Source organism: Syzygium oleosum, unplaced genomic scaffold (assembly GCF_021117445.2).
Source record: "Syzygium oleosum isolate NSW1041296 unplaced genomic scaffold, Sole_v2.1 Sole_v2.13, whole genome shotgun sequence".
Classification (NCBI taxonomy): Eukaryota; Viridiplantae; Streptophyta; class Magnoliopsida; order Myrtales; family Myrtaceae; genus Syzygium; species Syzygium oleosum.
Window position 1 is genome coordinate 10439163 of NW_026607497.1, and position 22865 is coordinate 10462027.

Below are 22865 nucleotides of genomic sequence, written 5' to 3' on the forward strand. Positions count from 1 at the left end.
GGGCTGGGAGTTAGAAAAGGACACTAATGGGCAACTTTCTCAGGCGCTGGCTGCTATTTTATTCCATTACTTATGAATTCGTTTTGGAACCTTGGTTTAGCTCTCTTAATCATGGAAACAAAACAAAATTGGGGAATCTGCAAAAAAGAAGTAGAACGAATTTCATTCTTGTCTATGATTATTGATATTGTCCTTTTTTTGTGTCTGTATCCATCGATAGTAATAAGACATGTTTGGAACTAAAGTTTTTTACCTCATCTTACTATCAGGTCCCTGGATGGACTAGAATGGCATAACTCATTCTCTGAAATTCCAATTTCCTTATTATGATGATCTTTCTATTGGAGTATTCTCATCTCTCTTGCCATCAACTCTCCACATAATGCAGGCATGAAGGAAAACTCATAGAATTAATACTTCGAAAAGTTCTGGTTAGCCTGAAGGTGCACCATTTGAATGTAACTGACCAGTTAGTTGCCATTGATGATCACGTGGATGAACTCATGGGAATGCTAAATGTGGGTTCCAATGATGTAAGGATCATGGGGATTCACGGAATGGGTGACATTGGCAAGACCACTCTAGCCAAGGTTGTTTTCAACCAGCTTTCAAGTCGTTTTGAGTACTGTAGCTTCCTCGCAGATGTATGAGAAACATCACAGAACAGGGGTCTCGAATTTTTGCAGAATCAACTGATCTCACACATCCTGCAAAGAAAGGGTCCAGAAATTACTAATGTCGATGAAGGCATTAACACAATCAAAGAGAGATTTTCAGGTAAGGAAGTTCTTATCCTTCTTGACAATGTTGACCAGAGAGCTCAGTTGAATGCGCTCGCGGTAAGGCGCAGTTGGTTTGGTCCAGGTAGTAGGATCATTGTTACAACCAGAAACAAAGATGTGCTCAATGTGCCTGAACTGTATTGGGCATATGAACTGGAAAGGATGGATGGAGATCGGTCCATTCAACTTTTCAGTAGGCATGCATTCAGAAGAGACCTCCTGATGATTATTTGGCTTACTCAAAAAAGGTTGTCGACATCATTGGAGGCCTTCCTTTAGCTCTTGAGACCATAGGTTCATTTCTATCTGGGAAAACAAAAAAAGTTTGGGATGACACGTTGAAGAAGTTGGAAAAAGTTCCTCGCAATGAAGTTGAGAAAAAGTTGAGGATAAGCTACGATGCTCTAGATCACTGGCAGAAACAGATCTTTCTTGACATAGTATGTCTGTTTATTGGATTTGACAGGAGAATTGTAGTTCACTTATGGGATGACGCTGATTTTTTCCCAGAGGAAGGTATTGAAGTCGTTCGTCTCATGTCTCTGATAAAGATTGGTGATGATAACAAGCTGTGGATGCACAACCAGCTTAGAGATCTTGGTCGAGAAATTGTTCGACAAGAAAGTAACATGGAATTTGGGAGGCACAGTAGATTATGGAACCATGAGGAAGCATTGCAGATATTAATACATAACAAGGTAAAGCGATTTCCTCTTTGACCATTACTGGAAGGAAATAACCATTCATTTTAGGAGCTTACTTGCTTTGCTTGCATAATGTTGAATGCTGTTACGAGCTTTTACTAATGGCCTCCTTAAAATTCTCTAAACTAGGAACAAGCTATTTGCTGATCTATACCTAGTATTATTGTGGCTTTTGTACTTATTCTGTTTTTTGTTGCATTTGTAGGGCACTGAAATGGTTCAAGCCCTCTGTCTTAAGTTTGATAGCAAGTCACAGTACTATCTCACTCGAGTTGAATTTTCATGTCTACAAACTTAAGGTTCCTCCAGGTCAATGGCATGAACCTCGCTGGTAATTTTGAAAATCTGCTTCCTCAGTTAAGATGGCTTTGTTGGCATTATTGCCCTTCAAATTTTTTGCCTACCAATTTTTATCTGAGTAATCTAGTCATAGTTGATCTCTCTTGGAGCAAGATCAGTGAATATTGGGAGGGCTGGCATCAAATCAAGGTAGGACATGCCTTATGACTCCTGTGATCTTATTCATGGCTCCATATTTCATTGTAACTATGTCTTTATTGCTGACTGTTGTTATTCTTGCAGATGTCGAAGAACCTAAAGGTTCTTAATCTTACGGGATGTACGTGCTTATACAGGAACCCTGATTTTTCTCCCTATGGAGCTCTCGAGATATTGATTCTTGAAGGCTGTGAAAGTTTAGTGGGAATCGATGCATCCATTGGTGGCTTAAAGCATCTTATTTCATTAAACATGAAGGACTGCCATTCGATCCAAGAGTTGCCTGAAAAGTTGGGCTCTATGGAAGCTTTGGCAGAGCTCATTCTTGGTGGAACCTCTGTACAAGAAATTTTTATGATGCCTGGAGGTATGAAGAAGCTCGAAACTCTTAGTGCTCGTGATTGTAAGTCATTGAGCCAGATTAGAAGCTCAATCAGCCAGCTGGAATCTCTCACATACCTTGCATTAGATAATGCAAAAATCACTCATCTCCCAGACTCTATTGGAGAGCTAGTGAAACTTGAGCGCTTATCTCTGAAAGGTTGTAGGTCAATAAACAGACTTCCAGACACCGTCGGGCAACTAGAGTCATTGGTCGAGCTGGATCTATCCAACACAGGGGTAACTGAGTTGCCTGATCCGATAAGCAATTTGAGGAACCTGAAAGTGTTGATAGTCGAGGGAAGTTACATGGAGCAAATACCAGTTGTTATTGGGATGCTGGAAAAGCTTGAGGAGATACATGCCAAGGGTTGCAACCTGGAGGGTGACATTCCTAGTGATATAGGGGAACTTGTATACCTGAGAATCTTGAGATTATCAGATAATCGCATTCGTAGGTTACCAGAAACTATTTGCAGACTCTCTCCTCTGCAGACCCTTGATTTGGAGTTATGCAAAGAGCTTAAAGGGCTTCCAGAGCTTCCTAGTAGTTTGATTAATCTACGAGTTAGTTCTCAGTCAACGGAGAAAATCCCAGATCTCTCCAATCTGATTAATCTGAGGCAATTGTATTTGTCCGATGGCTCTCATCTGCAGGGGTTTCCCACCAATGACCCAACCAAGCTGGTCCAAGATCCTAACCCTATGTGGCTTGGAATGTTATCCAAATTGGAGACATTGCAGCTTTCTCTCTCGAAAATCACTACATTACCAGCAAATATGGGTTTGCTTTATCGACTCAAGAAACTGGTATTGTCCTGCGTAGATCTGCAATCCTTTATTCAACTCCCCTCTAGCTTATCTACACTATATATAGGCAACTGCAAGTCTATGACAATTGTTCCTGATCTTTCAAACTTGAGAAATCTGTCAGAGTTGGAGCTCCTTCACTCGGCTATTTCAGAGATTCGGGGCATTGAAGGTTTGGAGTCACTTCACGTTTTTTATGAGATATACTGCAAATTGAAAAAGCTTGATGGGCTTGAACGGTTAAAATCCCTGAGGCGCTTGGTTCTACGTAACTGTGAGTCCCTTGACAGATTACCCAATCTCTCGAACTCGACGAAGCTGAAAGAATTTAAGCTGCGAGACTGTGAGAAGTTGCTTGAGATCCAAGGATTTGATAAATTGGAGTTATTGGAAGAACTGCAGATATCCCACTGCAGATCCATCGGAAGTTTACCTGATTTGTCAAACTTGAAAAAGATGAAAGTTCTGGAAATTGAGAATTGTGATAAGATCAAGGAGATTGGAGGGCTTGACAGATTGGAATCCCTGGAGGAATTGAAGATTTCGGAGTGCAGATCCTTGGAAAGACTACCAAACTTGTCAAACTTGAAGAAGCTGAAAAACTTGGAGATTGAGAGCTGCAAGAAGATAAGCGACATTGAATGCCTTGACCAGTTAAGAGTCCTTGGAGAACTTGAGGATTATTGGCTGCAAATCTATAGAAAAGTTGCTAGACGTATCGAACTTCAAAAGCCTGAAATCTCTGTACATTGAAGATTGTGAAAAGATACGTGAAATTGTAGGTCTTGGGATCCTGAGATCCATCAAAGGAGATAACTTTTTCTAGGCATGACACAGCTTTATTTTCTTCAAATTAACCAATGGTGAGCTGATTGTGCAGGAAAGCAGGCAAGAAGAAAGCACTCTAACGTTGTTTTCTTTCTTTCATTCTTTCTTTCTTTTAAAGATAGTGTCCTCCATATTTGTTCAGCTATAGATGCAACAGGATCCTTGACATAATGAAATAATTTATTTTACTATATATAAGTTCAGATTGTGCACATAATACCATATGAGCCTATGGTACCTTGCCTGCCTGGTTACATATTACAGGACTCAAGTCTTTTGTTAGATCTAAATATAATCCATATGGCCTTCACATTTTAAATGGGATGTGTCAGTCATTTCTTGTGGTTCTGATCCCTTGGTGAAAATATGTTGCCTTGGATAATCGATTTGAGCGATTCATCAGTTGTCCTGATGAAAGTTACACGACTCCGCTCCCTTTAGAATTAGGGTCTATCCTAATATAGACCGACTATCATGGGTAATCTCAATTGCATCCTCTATTTTCTTTAATTAAATTATCTTTGTCTGGTTTGGCGTAATTGAAGAAACAATATGTGAATCTTAAAGGGCATTATTAGGGGAATGACATGTCATGCTCGCCATCCTTTACATGACGCTACTTTATGAAGTAAAAAAAGAAAGTTTTCTATTTTTAAAGGATTATAATTTATAACCCCCCCCCCCCCCTAAATATCCTAAAACATTTGTTTTGCAAGTATTGAATTTATGGGCAAATGTGTGAATCATAATAATTCTCTTTAATCTCTCACATATTTTATTGTTATAACTTAATTTTTTTATCCTAAAATAACCATCCTGAAAGAGTTCAATCCCCTATTTTTTTATTCTTTCTCTATATTTAAATTTGTTTTCTTTCAGTATTTAATCCGTAATTTCTTTCCATTTAAAAGTTTGGTTAAAATATGGTTTTGTTTATTATTTTTTTTGGTCGGAAATGGTTTTGTTTATTTAAAAATTAGAAACAATCCCAAACTCTGTCCGGCAAAATTGGAATTTTCTCAATTTTTTATTTTATTTTATTTTCCTCCTATCTATCCACTTGTCAAACTGAAACTTAGATGACGTCCGCTTGAAGAGAATGAAGAAAAGCTTATTTCGGTTTCAATTCGAATTCATCGTGAACTGGTCATGGTGACGTGAAAAATTCCTATCAAGCCCTATAGGTGAGCAAAATAGATTGCCCAAACCCGGATCGGACCCGACCGGGCTGGACCGACCGATTTGGTCCAGTTCTCGAGAATATCGGTCTGGTTCCCAGTTCCTAAAAGTGAAACCGGTTTTCAAGCGGTCCAGTTCCCAGTTCTAAGGTGGGAATCGAACCGAACCGGACCGATAAATATATATATTTTTCTAATTTATATATATATATATTTATTTATTTTTTTAAATTTTGAAAAAAATAAAAATTCTAATCTAATTTTCTCAATTCCCTCTCACCTTTACCAATAAATAATTGGTCCCATTGGAATCGGTCCACGGTCCCAAAATGAGTGGGTCCGGTCTCCGGTCCTAAAAATTGAGAATCGATCCTCCCAATTCGGTTCCCGGTTCTTGGGTTGGACCGGACCGGATCGGAAACCGCTAAGCTCTATCAAGCGCACAGGCAATGATGGGTTTCAGTTGGTCTTCTCGTTGAGCCTCCTTCGTCTTGTAAACTGGCAGTGCTTCAGCGATTTGCCCCTGTCTCTCTCAAATTCGAGCATGGAGTTTGGAAGATCGCGACTGTTTCCGGGGAAATTTCCAAAGTCTCCACGCCGGGCCTCATTCAAGACTGATTCTTTCTTTGGATTGCGGGATTGCTTCTTGGGATTGGGCTCTGATGTAAAGTCAAAGATTCAGAGGATATTCAATTTATAGTCCCATGTTGTTCCCACGTCGGAAGCATCTGAAGCGAAGTTTCCCTTGTTTTACATACAGTTGAGACATGTTTGCTTGCGGAGATGGTTGGGGAGACATTCTTTTATTGCTTTCTCAAAAAGAATTGAAAATCAATCGTGTTCCTAGTATCTGACTTGTCTGAGGAAATTGCATTTTTAGAAAATTCTTGAACGTTGCACATGAAATTTCCGATACAATGATTAGGAAAGGTAGTTGGGTTTGGCTGAAGTAGTTGGTTTGAACAAGTAATCATGGGAAAAAAGTAAACATTTGTTCTCTCTCTCTCTCTCTCTCTCTCTCTCTCTCTCTCTCTCTCACTTAAAGTCAAATCCCATATGATGTATTGCGAGGTAGATTCCGGGAAAGTAGAAAGAAAAGTCATGTTGTATATCAGTTCAACAGATTCTGGGGCAGGCTTTTTTCTGCAGGTTGTTGGTGAAAAGGGGGGGCTAGAAGGTTTTACTGTTGAGATCCTCCTAATTTTTCTCGTCTGGTGACTATACAAATGGATAAAGCCAATGTCATTTTCGAGACCTACATTATGAGGGAAATTTTATCAAGAGATTTGGAGGAAAATTTTATTAAGAAATGTAGTTAGAGTAGCAACCATTCGGTGAGTTGACTGTTAGAAATCCTAAAACTTCGTTCCCACGAATCTCTGCTATTGGTTCGGAAGGTCTAGACCGTGTTGTGTTGGTGATCAAGACAGATAATTTGAATTCTGGCGGTGTGACCAATTAAAACTAGGTTTTAGAAAGATATACGAGGGAGTTTAGCAGCATCAGCCGTGGACTCCATCAAACATATCATTCATTTGGCCTGTTCATATAAGGATCACAATTTCTCCTCACCTGTTTTAGTTCTGGTACATCTTCATCATGATGTGCAAAGCAATTGTAAATCTTCCGACCCCTAATCAAGTGTATGGTAGACCCCTTATTCCTAATTCTGGTATTCATTACCCATTTGCTCCCAGGAAAGCTTTTCAGAGATCTGATCGTAGAACCCTGAAGGTACGCATCCGGGAAACTCTTCGTGCTCTTCCGGCACAATTTTGGCAAAAGAAATTTTATCGGAGCAACAGGTTTCATGAAGATTCTTATCAGAGAAAAGGACTGCTAAGCAGTTATTCAGATACAGGGGAAAGTTCTGATCTATCATCTTATAGCTCTACAGATTTACCGGGGGTTGAGTATGAAGTTTTCTTGAGCTTCAGAGGCCCCAATACACGCAAAGGATTTGTGGATTGCCTCTATCATCGGCTTATGGATGCCGGAATCCGTGCTTTCAGAGACAATGATGAGCTCCCAGTTGGAGGGAGGATCAGTTGGCTACTCCAAGCAATCAACAACTCGAAGATATGCATACCCATCTTCTCTAAAGACTATGCAGAGAGTGAATGGTGCCTGCGCGAGTTGGCACAGATGGTGGAATGCAGTAAACCAACTGGGCTGGAAATTCTGCCCATATTCTACGACGTGGAACCATCTGAAGTAAAGCTGAACAAGGGACCATATTTAGAAGCCCTCCGTCAACACAAGAAGAAGAATAAGCCCAATCTTGTGCACCAATGGGAAAAGGCTCTGAAGGAGGTTGGAAAGATCAAAGGCTGGGAGTTAGAAAAGGACACTAATGGGTAACTTTCTCAGGCCCTTGATGCTAATTTGTTTCATTACTTGTGAATTCTATTTGGAATCTTAGTTTAGTTCTCTTAATGAAGGACACAAAACAAAATTGGGGAATCCGCCAAAAAGAAGTACAACCAGAATTTCAGTCTCGACTCCTGTTTATTGAAATTGTCATTTTCTTTGTGTCAAACTAGAGTTTTTAACCTCATCTTACTGTTAAGTGACTGGATGGACTAGAATGGCATAACTCATTCTCTGAAATTCTGTTTGTCTTAATTTGATGATCTTTCTTATTGGAGTATTCTCATCTCTCTTGCCGTCAACTATCCACATAATGCAGGCATGAAGGAAAACTTGTAGAGTTAATAGTTCGAAAAGTTCTGGTTAGCCTGAAGGTGCACCATTTGAATGTAACTGACCAGTTAGTTGCGATCGATGACCACGTGGATAAACTCATGAGAATGCTGAATGTGGGTTCCAATGATGTAAGGATCATTGGGATTCATGGAATGGGTGGCATTGGAAAGACCACTCTTGCCAAGGTCGTGTTTAACCAGCTTTCAAGTCGTTTTGAGTACTGTAGCTTTCTCGCAGACGTAAGAGAAACATCACAGAACAGGGGTCTCGAATTTTTGCAGAATCAACTGATCTCACACATCCTTAAAAAGAAGGGTCCAGAAATTGCTAATGTTGATGAAGGCATCGACAAGATCAAAGAGAGATTCTCCAGTAAGGAAGTTCTTATCCTTCTTGACGATATTGACAAGAGAGCTCAGTTAAATGCGCTCGCGGGAAAGCGCAATTGGTTTGGTCCCGGTAGTAGGATCATTCTTACAACCAGAAACAAAGATGTGCTCAATGTGCCTGAAGTGGATTGGGCATATGAACTTGAAAGGATGGATGAAGATCAGTCCATTCAACTTTTCAGTAGGCATGCATTCAGAAGGGACTGGCCTCCTGATGATTATTTGGCTTACTCGAATAAGGTGGTGGACATCACTGGAGGCCTTCCTTTAGCTCTTGAGACCATAGGTTCTTTTCTGTCTGGCAAAATAAAAAAAGTTTGGGAGGACACATTGAAAAAGTTGGAAAAAGTACCTCGCGATGAGGTTCGGACAAAGTTGAGGATAAGCTACGATGCTCTAGATCACTGGCAGAAGCAGATCTTTCTTGACATAGCATGTTTGTTCATTGGATTTGACAAGAGAATTGTAGTTCACTTATGGGATGATGCTGATTATTTCCCAGAGGAAGGTATTGAAGTCCTTCGTCTCATGTCTATGATAAAGATTGGTGATGACAACAAGCTGCGGATGCATGACCAGCTTAGAGACCTCGGTCGAGAAATTGTTCGACAAGAAAGTAGCACGGAATTTGGGAGGCGCAGTAGATTATGGAACCATGAGGAAGCATTGCAGACATTAATAAATCACAAGGTAAAAAAATTTCCTTGTTGACCGTTGCCATAAGTAAATAACCATCCACTTCTAGGGGCTTACACACTCTGCTTGCATGATGTCAAATGCTGTTACGAGCTTTTACCAATGGCCTCCTTAAAATGCTCCAAAGTAGGAACAAGCTATTTTGCTGATCTATACTGTAGAGTGATCGTGGCTTTTGTCCTTATTCTGTTTCTTGTTGCATTTGTAGGGTACTGAAATGGTTGAAGCCCTCTGTCTTAAGTTTGATAGCAAGTCACTGTACTATTTCACTCGAGTTGACTTTGCATGTCTATCAAACTTAAGGTTCCTCCAGGTCAATGGCGTGAACCTTTCTGGTAACTTTGAAAATCTTTTTCCACAGTTAAGGTGGCTTTGTTGGCATTATTGCCCTTCAAATTTCTTGCCTACGAACTTTTATCTGGTAAATCTAGTCATACTTGATCTCTCTTGGAGCAAGATCAGCGAATACTGGGAGGGCTGGCATCAACTCAAGGTAGGACATGCCTTGCAACTCCCATGATCTTATTCAAGGTTCCATATTTCAGTATACCTATGTATTTATTGCTCTCGCTGTTGCTATTCTTTGCAGATGTCGAAGAACCTAAAGGTTCTTAATCTTACGGGATGTACATGCTTATATAGGAATCCTGATTTTTCTCCCTATGAAGCTCTCAAGATATTGATTCTTGAAGGCTGTGAAAGTTTAGTGGGAATCGATGCATCCATTGGTGGCTTAAAACATCTTGTTTCATTAAACATCAAGGACTGCCATTCGATCGAAGAGTTGCCTGAAAAGTTGGGCTCTATGGAAGCTTTGACAGAGCTCATTGTTGACGGAACCTCTGTACAAGAAATTTTTATCATGCCCGGAGGTATGAAGAAGCTCGAAACTCTCAGCGCCCGTGATTGCAAGTCATTGACCCAAATTAGGAGCTCCATCAGCCAGCTGGAATCTCTCACATACCTTGCATTAGATAATGCAAAAATCACTCATCTCCCAGACTCTATTGGAGAGCTAGTAAAACTCGAGCGCTTATCTCTGAAAGGTTGCAGGTCAATAAACAAACTTCCAGACACCATCGGGCAACTAGAGTCTTTGGTGGAGCTGGATCTATCCAGCACAGGGATGACTGAGTTACCCGATTCGATAAGCAACCTGAAAAACCTGAAAGTGTTGAATGTCGAGGGAAGTTACATAGAGCAAATTCCAGTTGTTATTGGGATGCTAGAAAAGCTTGAGGAGATGCATGCCAAGGGTTGCAACCTGGAGGGTGACATTCCTAGTGATATAGGGGAACTTGCATATTTGAGAATCTTGAGCTTATCACGTAATCGCATCCGTAGTTTACCGGAAACTATTTGCGGACTCTCTCATCTGCAGACCCTTGATTTGGAGTTGTGTAAAGAGCTTAAGGGGCTTCCAGAGCTTCCTGATAGTTTGATTAATTTACGAGTTAGTTCTCAGTCAATGGAGAAAACCCCAAATCTCTCCAATCTGATTAATCTGAGGCATTTGTATTTGTCTGACGGCTCTCATTTACAGGGGTTTCCCACCAATGACCCAACCAAGCTGGTTCAAGATCCTAACCCCATGTGGCTTGGAATGTTATCCAAATTGGAGACATTGCAGCTTTTGCTCTCAAAAATCACTACATTACCAGCTAATCTGGGTTTGCTTTATCGACTCAAGAAACTGGTATTGTCCTGCGTAGATCTGCAATCCTTTATTCAACTTCCCTCTAGCTTATCTACACTATATATAGCGAACTGCAAGTCTATGACAATTGTTCCTGATCTTTCAAACTTGAGAAATCTATCGGAGTTGGAGCTCCTTCACTCGGCTATATTAGAGATTCGGGGCCTTGAAGCGTTGGAGTCGCTTCAAGTTTTCGATGTGACATACTGCAAATTGAGAAGGCTTGATGGGCTTGAACGGTTAGAATCCCTGAGACGCTTGGTTCTACGTAACTGTGATTCCCTTGACAGATTACCCAATCTCTCGAACTTGAAGAAGCTGAAAGAATTCAAGCTACGAGACTGTGAGAAGTTGCTCCAGATCCAAGGACTTGATAAATTGGAGTCATTGGAAGAACTGCAAATATCCAACTGCAGATCCATTGGGAGTTTACCTGATTTGTCAAACTTGAAAAAGATGAAAGTTCTGGAAATTAAGAATTGTGATGAGATCAAGGATATTAGAGGGCTTGACAGATTGGAATCCCTGGTGGAATTGCAGATTTCGGAGTGCAGATCCTTGGAAAGACTACCAAATTTGTCGAACTTGAAGAAGCTGAAGGACTTGGAGATCGAGAGTTGCGAGAATATAAGCTACATTGAAGGCCTTGACCAGTTGGAGTCCTTGGAGAACTTGAGAATTATTGGCTGCAAATCTGTGGAAAAGTTGCCAGACCTATCGAACTTCAAAAGCCTGAAATCTCTGTACATAGAAGATTGTAAAAAGATACGTGAAATCGTAGGTCTTGGGTTCCTGAGTTCCATCAAAGGAGATAACTGTTTTTAGGAATGACACTGCTTTATTTTCTTCAAATTAAGCAATGGTAAGCTGTTTGTGCAGGAAAATAGGCAAGAATAAAGAATTTAAACGTTGATTTTTTTCTTTTTTTGATGGTGTCCTCTATTTTTGTACAACTGTATATGCAAGAAGACGGGATGAATTTATTTACTGTATAAAGTCCAAGGTGCTTATAAGATTCCCTTTGTTTTCTCAATGGTTCATGGGAGATTTTTTCTTGCAGTTCCCTGTCATACAGAAACACAGTAATGGAGTTGAAAGCTCAATGTATGAACCTTCTTGTATCTATCAGCACTTAGCAGGGTAATGATTTCCCTTTACACAGCTATTTGATTCTGAGTTTATTATGCTAGAAAGTAAATAGAATAGTTACTGCATAATCTCTTATAGACTGTGCTAATTCCCTGTTTAATTTCATCAATGCATATCATCCAGACTATGTCAATGCTTTCTTTAAAGCTGAAGACATTTCACTGGAAATATGGAAATACGAGCATCATACATTTTCTTCACATGAATTGTAAGTATTAGTTGCAAGCATATACTTATTTTGTGTTCAGAATTCACTATACAGTTTCGTTAGATGTGCATAACTGCAAATCTAGAGTATCCTTCTGATCTCTACTTCTTTATTCTTGCGCGTGGTAACACACATTGTGCTGATGCAGTTCCATGTTTTTCAGGATACGTCTGCTAGCAATGAAGTCGTCAGCTCCACCAATCATTTGTTGCTGCAAGAGCAAACGCCTGTAAACTGAACTATGAAATGGTATCTCAGCAGTCTTCTCCTGTTCACAATTGTGTATAATATTTGCCAAAAGGTAAGTTCCAACCTGTAGTTTGATGTTAACGATAATGATTCTCAATGATGTTTCTACTTGCCTGTGGAGTCTCGACATTATGATCTGTACAGTCTGAAGGTATTGCATCTGATTTAAGCACATCATCGAAACTCGATGTTGAGTGCAAAGTGAAGATTCTTATGTCGTCTTTCAAGCACACGAAGTGAAGATGCGTCTCCCCAAGCACACTAGCTGCAGAAGTGATTGTGTACATAACCTTATAAGCCTTCAAATTACAGGAGTCGGTCTTTTGTAGATCTAAATGTAATCCATCTAGTTATTTTCGGCATTGTCGATCTAGTAGCCTTCACATATTTTTAAGGTATGAGGCTCTATGAATAAATAAGAGATCTGTTAAAATTGTGGGTATCACTATAGTATTTATGCATATTATATCGCTATATTCGTATATTATATCTCAAGGTTATATCAGTCCTTAAACTCATGTTTTTTTTTAAAATTCTTTATGAGATTTGTTTTTTAATCATCTGACAAAGTTATTGTCTTTATGATCATTCAAGTTCATTGATGATATAATAGCTCGATATTCTCTAAAAGAGTTCTCGATATAGTCCTAACATACCATAATTTGGAATTAAAAATATGGTAAATATTTCACAGTTTCAGCTCGTAGATTACCAAAGTCAATTTGCATTGTGCATCCGTGATTGTCATTGAGAAGAGAGCGGCCATTTCCGCCATAGCGCGGCCTCTTTCAGCCATTTATATGCCTTGGGCATATACTTCAATGGCTCTTTTCTTTACTCAATCCAGCGATTGATGATTTGTATGAAATTGATGATGCAATGCAATGCCACATGCATTAGATTCTCGTGTTAGTCATGAATTTTGATCTATAGTACTATACAAAGTAGGAAGAAAAAATTTTCTACTTTTAAGGGATTTTAAATATTCTAAAATTTTATTTTGCAACTATTGAATTTGTGAGCAAGCATATGAATTATAATTTTCCGTTATCTCTACACATGAATTGTAATTCTCCGTTATCTCTCACAAGTTTCACAATAGTAATCTAACTTTTCCTTTCCTAAAATAACCTTCCTAAAAAAATTCAAATCTCGAAATATTTTTGTCCTATATTCAAACCTTCCTCAATGTTTTATATGTATGGAAATTTTCTCAATTTTTCTTTTATTTTCCCCCTGCCTCAGTCGGTCTTTCCGTTGAGCTTTCGTTTGTCTTGCAACCGGCGATGGCAATGCACTTCGACGCAGCTGAAAATTCCAGCGCTCACCCCCCCGTATTCCACTCCAACTCGAGCACGGGAGGAGCTGTCCGAGTCTGGAAGATAGCGACGGTTTCCGGGGAAATTTCCGAAGTCTCCACGCCGGGCCTCATTCAAGACTGATTCTTTCTTTGGATTGCGGGATTGCTTCTTGGGATTGGGCTATGTTGTAAAGTCAAAGAGTCCGAGGATATTCAATTTATAGTCCATGTTGTTCCCACGTCGGAAGCATCTGAAGCGAAGTTTCCCTTGTTTTACATACAGTTGAGACATGTTTGCTTGCGGAGATGGTTGGGGAGACATTCTTTTATTGCTTTCTCAAAAAGAATTGAAAATAAATCTTGTTCCTAGTATCTGACTTGTCTGAGGAAATTGCATTTTTAGAAAATTCTTGAACGTTGCACATGAAATTTCCGATACAATGATTAGGAAAGGTAGTTGGGTTTGGCTGAAGTAGTTGGTTTGAACAAGTAATCATGGGAAAAAAGTAAACATTTGTTCTCTCTCTCTCTCTCTCTCTCTCTCTCTCTCTCTCTCTCTCTCTCTCTCTCTCTCTCTCTCTCTCTCACTTAATGTCAAATCCCATATGATGTATTGCGAGGTAGATTCCGGGAAAGTAGAAAGAAAAGTCATGTTGTATATCAGTTCAACAGATTCTGGGGCAGGCTTTTTTCTGCAGGTTGTTGGTGAAAAGGGGGCGCTAGAAGGTTTTACTGTTGAGATCCTCCTAATTTTTCTCGTCTGGTGACTATGCAAATGGATAAAGCCGATGTCATTTTCGAGACCTACATTATAAGGGAAATTTTATTAAGAGATTTGGAGGAAAATTTTTAGAAATGTAGTTAGAGTAGCAACCATTCGGTGAGTTGACTGTTAGAAATCCTAAAACTTCGTCCCCACGAATCTCTGCTATTGGTTCGGAAGGTCTAGACCGTGTTGTGATGGTGATCAAGACAGATAATTTGAATTCTGGCGGTATGACCAATTAAAACTGGGATTTAGAAAGATATGCGAGGGAGTTTAGCAGCATCAGCCGTGGACTCCATCAAACATATCATTCATTTGGCCTGTTCATATAAGGATCAAAATTTCTCCTCACCTGTTTTAGTTCTGGTACATCTTCATCATGATGTGCAAAGCAATTGTAAATCTTCCGACCCCTAATCAAGTGTATGGTAGACCCCTTATTCCTAATTCTGGTATTCATTACCCATTTGCTCCCAGGAAAGCTTTTCAGAGATCTGATCGTAGAACCCTGAAGGTACGCATCCGGGAAACTCTTCGTGCTCTTCCGGCACAATTTTGGCAAAAGAAATTTTATCGGAGCAACAGGTTTCATGAAGATTCTTATCAGAGAAAAGGACTGCTAAGCAGTTATCCAGATACAGGGGAAAGTTCTGATCTATCATCTTATAGCTCTACGGATTTACCGGGGGTTGAGTATGAAGTTTTCTTGAGCTTCAGAGGCCCCAATACACGCAAAGGATTTGTGGATTGCCTCTATCATGGGCTTATGGATGCCGGAATCCGTGCTTTCAGAGACAATGATGAGGTCCCAGTTGGAGGGAGGATCAGTTGGCTACTCCAAGCAATCAACAACTCGAAGATATGCATACCCATCTTCTCTGAAGACTATGCAGAGAGTGAATGGTGCCTGCGCGAGTTGGCACAGATGGTGGAATGCAGTAAACTAACTGGGCTGGAAATTCTGCCCATATTCTACGATGCAGATCCGTCTGAAGTAAAGCTGAACAAGGGACCATATTTAGAAGCCCTCCGTCAACACAAGAAGAAGAATAAGCCCAATCTTGTGCACCACTGGGAAGAGGCTCTGAAGGAGGTTGGAAAGATCAAGGGCTGGGAGTTAGAAAAGGACACTAATGGGTAACTTTCTCTGGCCCTTGCTACTATTTTAGTGCATTACTTCTGAATTCTATTTGGAATCTAAGTTTGGTTCTCTTAATCAAGGAAACGAAACAAAATTGGGGAATCCGCAAAATAGAAGTACAACCAGAATTTAAGTCTCGACTCATGTTTATTGATATTGTCATTTTCTGTGTCAAACTCAAGTTTTTACCTCATCTTACTGTTAAGTCCCTGGATGGACTAGAATGGCGTAACTCATTCTTTGGAGTTCCGTTTGCCTTGATATGATGATATTTCTTATTGGAGTATTCTCATCTCTCTTAACGTCAACTATCCATGTAATGCAGGCATGAAGGAAAACTCATAGAGTCAATAGTTCGAAAAGTTCTGGTTAGCTTGAAGGTGCACCATTTGAATGTAACTGACCAGTTAGTTGCGATTGATGATCACGTAAATAAACTCATGAGAATGCTGAACGTGGGTTCCAATGATGTAAGGATCATTGGGATTCATGGAATGGGCGGCGTTGGAAAGACTGCTCTTGCCAAGGTTGTGTTTAACCAGCTTTCAAGTCGTTTTGAGTATTGTAGCTTCCTCGCAGATGTAAGAGAAACATCACAGAACAGGGGTCTTGAATTTTTGCAGAATCAACTGATCTCACACATCCTTAAAAAGAAGGGTCCAGAAATTACTAATGTTGATGAAGGCATTGACACAATCAAAGAGAGATTCTCCAGTAAGGAAGTTCTTATCCTTCTTGACGATATTGACAAGAGAGCTCAGTTAAATGCGCTCGCGGGAAAGCGCAATTGGTTTGGTCCCGGTAGTAGGATCATTCTTACAACCAGAAACAAAGATGTGCTCAATGTGCCTGAAGTGGATTGGGCATATGAACTGGAAAGGATGGATGAAGATCAGTCCATTCAACTTTTCAGTAGGCATGCATTCAGAAGGGACTGGCCTCCTGATGATTATTTGGCTTACTCAAATAAGGTGGTGGACATCACTGGAGGCCTTCCTTTAGCTCTTGAGACCATAGGTTCATTTCTGTCTGGCAAAATAAAAAAAGTTTGGGAGGACACATTGAAAAAGTTGGAAAAAGTACCTCGCGAAGAGGTTCGGAAAAAGTTGAGGATAAGCTACGATGCTCTAGATCACTGGCAGAAGCAGATCTTTCTTGACATAGCATGTTTGTTCATTGGATTTGACAAGAGAATTGTAGTTCACTTATGGGATGATGCTGATTATTTCCCAGAGGAAGGTATTGAAGTCCTTCGTCTCATGTCTATGATAAAGAATGGTGATGACAACAAGCTGCGGATGCACGACCAGCTTAGAGACCTCGGTCGAGAAATTGTTCGACAAGAAAGTAGCATGGAATTCGGGAGGCGCAGTAGATTATGGAACCATGCGGAAGCATTGCAGACATTAATAAATCACAAGGTAAAAAAATTTCCTTGTTGACCGTTGCCATAAGTAAATAACCATTCACTTCTAGGGGCTTACACACTCTGCTTGCATGATGTCAAATGCTGTTACGAGCTTTTACCAATGGCCTCCTTAAAATGCTCCAAAGTAGGAACAAGCTATTTTGCTGATCTATACTGTAGAGTCATCGTAGCTTTTGTCCTTACTCTGTTTCTTGTTGCATTTGTAGGGTACTGAAATGGTTGAAGCCCTCTGTCTTAAGTTTGATAGCAAGTCACAGTACTATTTCACTCGAGTTGACTTTGCATGTCTATCAAACTTAAGGTTCCTCCAGGTCAATGGCGTGAACCTTGCTGGTAACTTTGAAAATCTTCTTCCACAGTTAAGGTGGCTTTGTTGGCATTATTGCCCTTCAAATTTCTCACCTACCAATTTTTATCTGAGGAATCTAGTCATACTTGATCTCTCTTGGAGCAAGATCAGCGAATATTGGGAGGGCTGGCATCAAATTAAGGTAGGACATGATTTGTGACTCCCGTGATCTTATTTGTAGCTCCATATTCAGTATACCTATGTTTTACCGCTCTCGCTGTTGTTATTCTTTGCAGATGTCGAAGAACCTAAAGGTTCTTAATCTTACGGGATGTACATGCTTATATAGGAACCCTGATTTTTCTCCCTATGAAGCTCTCAAGATATTGATTCTTGAAGGCTGTGAAAGTTTAGTGGGAATCGATGCATCCATTGGTGGCTTAAAACATCTTGTTTCATTAAACATCAAGGACTGCCATTCGATCGAAGAGTTGCCTGAAAAGTTGGGCTCTATGGAAGCTTTGACAGAGCTCATTGTTGACGGAACCTCTGTACAAGAAATTTTTATCATGCACGGAGGTATGAAGAAGCTCGAAACTCTCAGCGCCCGTGATTGCAAGTCATTGACCCAAATTAGGAGCTCCATCAGCCAGCTGGAATCTCTCACATACCTTGCATTAGATAATGCAAAAATCACTCATCTCCCAGACTCTATTGGAGAGCTAGTAAAACTCGAGCGCTTATCTCTGAAAGGTTGCAGGTCAATAAACAAACTTCCAGACACCATCGGGCAACTAGAGTCTTTGGTGGAGCTGGATCTATCCAGCACAGGGATGACTGAGTTACCAGATTCGATAAGCAACCTGAAAAACCTGAAAGTGTTGAATGTCGAGGGAAGTTACATAGAGCAAATTCCAGTTGTTACTGGGATGCTAGAAAAGCTTGAGGAGATGCATGCCAAGGGTTGCAACCTGGAGGGTGACATTCCTAGTGATATAGGGGAACTTGCATATTTGAGAATCTTGAGCTTATCACGTAATCGCATCCGTAGTTTACCGGAAACTATTTGCGGACTCTCTCATCTGCAGACCCTTGATTTGGAGTTGTGTAAAGAGCTTAAGGGGCTTCCAGAGCTACCTGATAGTTTGATTAATTTGCGAGTTAGTTCTCAGTCAATGGAGAAAACCCCAAATCTCTCCAATCTGATTAATCTGAGGCATATGTATTTGTCTGACGGCTCTCATTTACAGGGGTTTCCTACCAATGACCCAACCAAGCTGGTTCAAGATCCTAACCCCATGTGGCTTGGAATGTTATCCAAATTGGAGACATTGCAGCTTTCGCTCTCGAAAATCGCTACATTACCAGCTAATCTGGGTTTGCTTTATCGACTCAAGAAACTGGTATTGTCCTGCGTAGATCTGCAATCCTTTAGTCAACTTCCCTCTAGCTTAACTACACTATATATAGCGAACTGCAAGTCTATGACAATTGTTCCTGATCTTTCAAACTTGAGAAATCTGTCGGAGTTGGAGCTCCTTCACTCTGCTATATTAGAGATTCGGGGCCTTGAAGGGTTGGAGTCGCTTCAAGTTTTCGATGTGACATACTGCAAATTGAGAAGGCTTGATGGGCTTGAACGGTTGGAATCCCTGAGACGCTTGGTTCTACGTAACTGTGATTCCCTTGACAGATTACCCAATCTCTCGAACTTGAAGAAGCTGAAAGAATTCAAGCTACGAGACTGTGAGAAGTTGCTCGAGATCCGAGGACTTGATAAATTGGAGTCATTGGAAGAACTGCAAATATCCAACTGCAGATCCATTGGGAGTTTACCTGATTTGTCAAACTTGAAAAAGATGAAAGTTCTGGAAATTAAGAATTGTAATGAGATCAAGGATATCGGAGGGCTTGACAGATTGGAATCCCTGGTGGAATTGCAGATTTCGGAGTGCAGATCCTTGGAAAGACTACCAAATTTGTCGAACTTGAAGAGGCTGAAGGACTTGGAGATCGAGAGTTGCGAGAATATAAGCTACATTGAAGGCCTTGACCAGTTGGAGTCCTTGGAGAACTTGAGAATTATTGGCTGCAAATCTGTGGAAAAGTTGCCAGACCTATCGAACTTCAAAAGCCTGAAATCTCTGTACATAGAAGATTGTGAAAAGATACGTGAAATCGTAGGTCTTGGGATCCTGAGTTCCATCAAAGGAGATAACTGTTTTTAGGAATGACACTGCTTTATTTTCTTCAAATTAAGCAATGGTAAGCTGTTTGTGCAGGAAAATAGGCAAGAATAAAGAATTTAAACGTTGATTTTTTTTTCTTTTTTTGATGGTGTCCTCTATTTTTGTACAACTGTATATGCAAGAAGACGGGATGAATTTATTTACTGTATAAAATCCAAGGTGCTTATAAGATTCCCTTTGTTTTCTCAATGGTTCATGGGAGATTTTTTCTTCAGTTCCCTGTCATACAGAAGCACAGTAATGGAGTTGAAAGCTCAATGTATGAACCTTCTTGTATCTATCAGCACTTAGCAGGGTAATGATTTCCCTTTACACAGCTATTTGATTCTGAGTTTATTATGCTAGAAAGTAAATAGAATAGTTACCGCATAATCTCTTATAGACTGTGCTAATTCCCTGTTTAATTTCATCAATGCATATCATCCAGACTATGTCAATGCTTTCTTTAAAGCTGAAGACATTTAACTGGAAATATGGAAATATGAGCATCATACATTTTCTTCACATGAATTGTAAGTATTAGTTGCAAGCATATACTTATTTTGTGTTCAGAATTCACTATACAGTTTCGTTAGATGTGCATAGCTGCAAATCTAGAGTATCCTTCTGATCTCTACTTCTTTATTCTTGCACGTGGTAGCACACATTGTGCTGATGCAGTTCCATGTTTTTCAGGATACGTCTGCTAGCAATGAAGTCGTCAGCTCCACCATTCATTTGTTGCTGCAAGAGCAAACGCCTGTAAACTGAACTATGAAATGGTATCTCAGCAGTCTTCTCCTGTTCACAATTGTGTATAATATTTGCCAAAAGGTAAGTTCCAACCTGTAGTTTGATGTTAACGATAATGATTCTCAATGATGTTTCTACTTGCCTGTGGAGTCTCGACATTATGATCTGTACAGTCTGAAGGTATTGCATCTGATTTAAGCACATCATCGAAACTCGATGTTGAGTGCAAAGTGAAGATTCTTATGTCGTCTTTCAAGCACACGAAGTGAAGATGCGTCTCCCCAAGCACACTAGCTGCAGAAGTGATTGTGTACATAACCTTATAAGCCTTCAAATTACAGGAGTCGGTCTTTTGTAGATCTAAATGTAATCCATCTAGTTATCTTCGGCATTGTCAATCTAGTAGCCTTCACATATTTTTAAGGTGTGAGGCTCTTTGAATAAATAAGAGATCTGGGAAAATTGTCGGTATCACTATAGTATTTAGGGAAAATTTCATTTTGGTACCCAAAGTGGGGCCTTTTTCTCAATTTGGTACCCAAAGTGGACATAGTCCCAAATTGATACCCAAAGTGCCCATTCAGTCTCAATTTGGTACCCAAAGTGCCCATTCAGTCTCAATTTGGTACCTGAGTTCGCCGTCCGGTCAAATGCTCACCGGCCAGCAAGAAATTTATCTTTTCAGGCTATCGGAACAAGATTTTTTTACTTTTTTTTTTTTTTTCTTTTTTCTTTTTTTTCTTTTCCTTTTCCTTTTCTTTTTTTTTCCTTCTTCTCTCCGCCGGGCCACGCCATGGCCGGCGGAGGTCGCGGCTGCCGGGCGAGGGCCGACTCGCCGGATCTCGGCGAGGGCGGCTCGCCCGGGCCGGCGAGGGTCGCCCGCCCGCGCGCCGGGTGAGGCGGCCCTCGCCGGGTCGGCCTCGCCCGACGCCGGCGAGGGCCGACGCTCACTGGGATCCGGCGAGGGCGAGGGTTGCCCTCGCCGGATTCGGGCGAGGGTCACCCTCGTTTGTCGAGCGAGGCGGCCTCGCCTGGCCGGGCGAGGGCTGCCCCGCCGTCGGCGAGGGCCGACGCTGGGCGACTCCGCCGGCCATGGCGTGGTCGCGGAGGGAAGAAGGAAAAAAAAAGAAAAGAAAAAGGAAAAGAAAAAAATGAAAAAGGAAAAAATAAAATAAAAAGTAAAAATACCGCTCCTAGAGCTCAACAAGAAATTCTTGCCTACGGTCCAAAGATTTGATCTACCAGTGAACTTAGGTACCAAATTGAGACTGAATGGGCACTTTGGGTACCAATTTGGGACTATGTCCACTTTGGGTACCAAATTGAGAAAAAGGCCCCACTTTGGGTACCAAAATGAAATTTTCCCTAGTATTTATGCATATTATATCGCTATATTCGTATATTATATCTCAAGGTTATATCAGTCCTTAAACTCGTGTTTTTTTTTTAAATTCTTTATGAGATTTGTTTTTCTATCATCTGACAAAGTTATTGTCCTTATGATCATTCAAGTTCCTTGATGATATAATAGCTCGATATTCTCTAAAAGAGTTCTCGATATAGTCCTAACATACCATAATTTGGAATTAAAAATATGGTAAATATTTCACAGCTTCAGCTCGTAGATTACCAAAGTCAATTTGCATTGTGCATCCGTGATTGTCATTGAGAAGAGAGCAGCCATTTCCGCCATAGCGCGGCCTCTTTCGGCCATTTATATGCCTTGGGCATATACTTCAATGGCTCTTTTCTTTACTCAATCCAGCGATTGATGATTTGTATGAAATTGATGATGCAATGCAATGCCACATGCATTAGATTCTCGTGTTAGTCATGAATTTTGATCTATAGTACTATACAAAGTAGGAAGAAAAAATTTTCTACTTTTAAGGGATTTTAAATATTCTAAAATTTTATTTTGCAACTATTGAATTTGTGAGCAAACATATGAATTATAATTTTTGGTTATCTCTACATATCAATTGTAATTCTCCGTTATCTCTCGCATGTTTAACAATAGTAATCTAATTTTTCCTATCCTAAAATAACCTTCCTAAAAAAATTCAAATCTCGAAATATTTTTGTCCTATATTCAAACCTTCCTCAATGTTTTATATGTATGGAAATTTTCTCAATTTTTCTTTTATTTTCCCCCTGCCTCAGTCGGTCTTTCCGTTGAGCTTTCCTTTGTCTTGCAACCGGCGATGGCAATGCACTTCGACGCAGCTGAAAATTCCAGCGCTCACCCCCCCGTATTCCACTCCAACTCGAGCACGGGAGGAGCTGTCCAAGTCTGGAAGATCGCGACGGTTTCCGGGGAAATTTCGGAAGTCTCCACGCCGGGCCTCATTCAAGACTGATTCTTTCTTTGGATTGCGGGATTGCTTCTTGGGATTGGGCTATGCTGTAAAGTCAAAGAGTCCGAGGATATTCAATTTATAGTCCATGTTGTTCCCACGTCGGAAGCATCTGAAGCGAAGTTTCCCTTGTTTTACATACAGTTGAGACATGTTTGCTTGCGGAGATGGTTGGGGAGACATTCTTTTATTGCTTTCTCAAAAAGAATTGAAAATAAATCTTGTTCCTAGTATCTGACTTGTCTGAGGAAATTGCATTTTTAGAAAATTCTTGAACGTTGCACATGAAATTTCCGATACAATGATTAGGAAAGGTAGTTGGGTTTGG

At 40.3% G+C, this 22865-nt stretch overlaps 4 protein-coding genes and 2 long non-coding RNA genes across 6 annotated transcripts; all 6 read left to right on the plus strand.

Moving 5' to 3' along the window:
- Window positions 1–503: 503 nt before the first annotated feature.
- Window positions 504–1501, plus strand: LOC130139794 (disease resistance protein RUN1-like). Its single transcript, XM_056317498.1, has 2 exons — window positions 504–644; window positions 1031–1501. The coding sequence occupies exons 1-2, from the start codon at window positions 504–506 to the stop codon at window positions 1499–1501; spliced, it is 612 nt and encodes a 203-aa protein (XP_056173473.1).
- LOC130139795 (disease resistance protein RPV1-like) lies at window positions 1343–3928 on the plus strand. The gene is made up of 3 exons (XM_056317499.1): window positions 1343–1480; window positions 1692–1975; window positions 2069–3928. Exons 2-3 carry the CDS (start codon window positions 1769–1771, stop codon window positions 3926–3928), a joined length of 2067 nt encoding a protein of 688 aa, XP_056173474.1. The 5' UTR covers window positions 1343–1480; window positions 1692–1768.
- A 2711-nt stretch (window positions 3929–6639) lies between these two features.
- On the plus strand, window positions 6640–11493 carry LOC130139796 (disease resistance protein RUN1-like). The gene is made up of 4 exons (XM_056317500.1): window positions 6640–7538; window positions 7871–8966; window positions 9181–9465; window positions 9562–11493. Exons 1-4 carry the CDS (start codon window positions 6781–6783, stop codon window positions 11491–11493), a joined length of 4071 nt encoding a protein of 1356 aa, XP_056173475.1. The 5' UTR covers window positions 6640–6780.
- Window positions 11494–11635: 142 nt separating this feature from the next.
- On the plus strand, window positions 11636–12576 carry LOC130139741 (uncharacterized). The gene is made up of 3 exons (XR_008817840.1): window positions 11636–11808; window positions 11941–12025; window positions 12189–12576. It is a non-coding gene; the product is annotated as an uncharacterized LOC130139741 (long non-coding RNA).
- Window positions 12577–14165: 1589 nt separating this feature from the next.
- On the plus strand, window positions 14166–19427 carry LOC130139797 (disease resistance protein RPV1-like). Its single transcript, XM_056317501.1, has 4 exons — window positions 14166–15477; window positions 15807–16902; window positions 17117–17401; window positions 17496–19427. The coding sequence occupies exons 1-4, from the start codon at window positions 14720–14722 to the stop codon at window positions 19425–19427; spliced, it is 4071 nt and encodes a 1356-aa protein (XP_056173476.1). The 5' UTR covers window positions 14166–14719.
- A 147-nt stretch (window positions 19428–19574) lies between these two features.
- On the plus strand, window positions 19575–22488 carry LOC130139742 (uncharacterized). The gene is made up of 3 exons (XR_008817841.1): window positions 19575–19743; window positions 20124–20490; window positions 22344–22488. It is a non-coding gene; the product is annotated as an uncharacterized LOC130139742 (long non-coding RNA).
- The last annotated feature ends 377 nt before the right edge of the window (window positions 22489–22865 follow it).

Excerpts from the sequence above, each read along its gene's own strand:
- LOC130139795 (XM_056317499.1), top strand. The coding sequence starts at position 1,769 with ATGTCTACAAACTTAAGGTTCCTCCAGGTCAATGGCATGAACCTCGCT. Across the intron at positions 1,976-2,068 it reads AGGGCTGGCATCAAATCAAG|ATGTCGAAGAACCTAAAGGT; the intron begins GTAGGACATGCC and ends TTATTCTTGCAG.
- LOC130139796 (XM_056317500.1), top strand. The coding sequence starts at position 6,781 with ATGATGTGCAAAGCAATTGTAAATCTTCCGACCCCTAATCAAGTGTAT. Across the intron at positions 7,539-7,870 it reads TTAGAAAAGGACACTAATGG|GCATGAAGGAAAACTTGTAG; the intron begins GTAACTTTCTCA and ends CACATAATGCAG. Across the intron at positions 8,967-9,180 it reads AGACATTAATAAATCACAAG|GGTACTGAAATGGTTGAAGC; the intron begins GTAAAAAAATTT and ends TTGCATTTGTAG.
- LOC130139797 (XM_056317501.1), top strand. The coding sequence starts at position 14,720 with ATGATGTGCAAAGCAATTGTAAATCTTCCGACCCCTAATCAAGTGTAT. Across the intron at positions 16,903-17,116 it reads AGACATTAATAAATCACAAG|GGTACTGAAATGGTTGAAGC; the intron begins GTAAAAAAATTT and ends TTGCATTTGTAG. Across the intron at positions 17,402-17,495 it reads AGGGCTGGCATCAAATTAAG|ATGTCGAAGAACCTAAAGGT; the intron begins GTAGGACATGAT and ends TATTCTTTGCAG.
- LOC130139794 (XM_056317498.1), top strand. The coding sequence starts at position 504 with ATGGGAATGCTAAATGTGGGTTCCAATGATGTAAGGATCATGGGGATT. Across the intron at positions 645-1,030 it reads ACTGTAGCTTCCTCGCAGAT|GTTGTCGACATCATTGGAGG; the intron begins GTATGAGAAACA and ends TACTCAAAAAAG.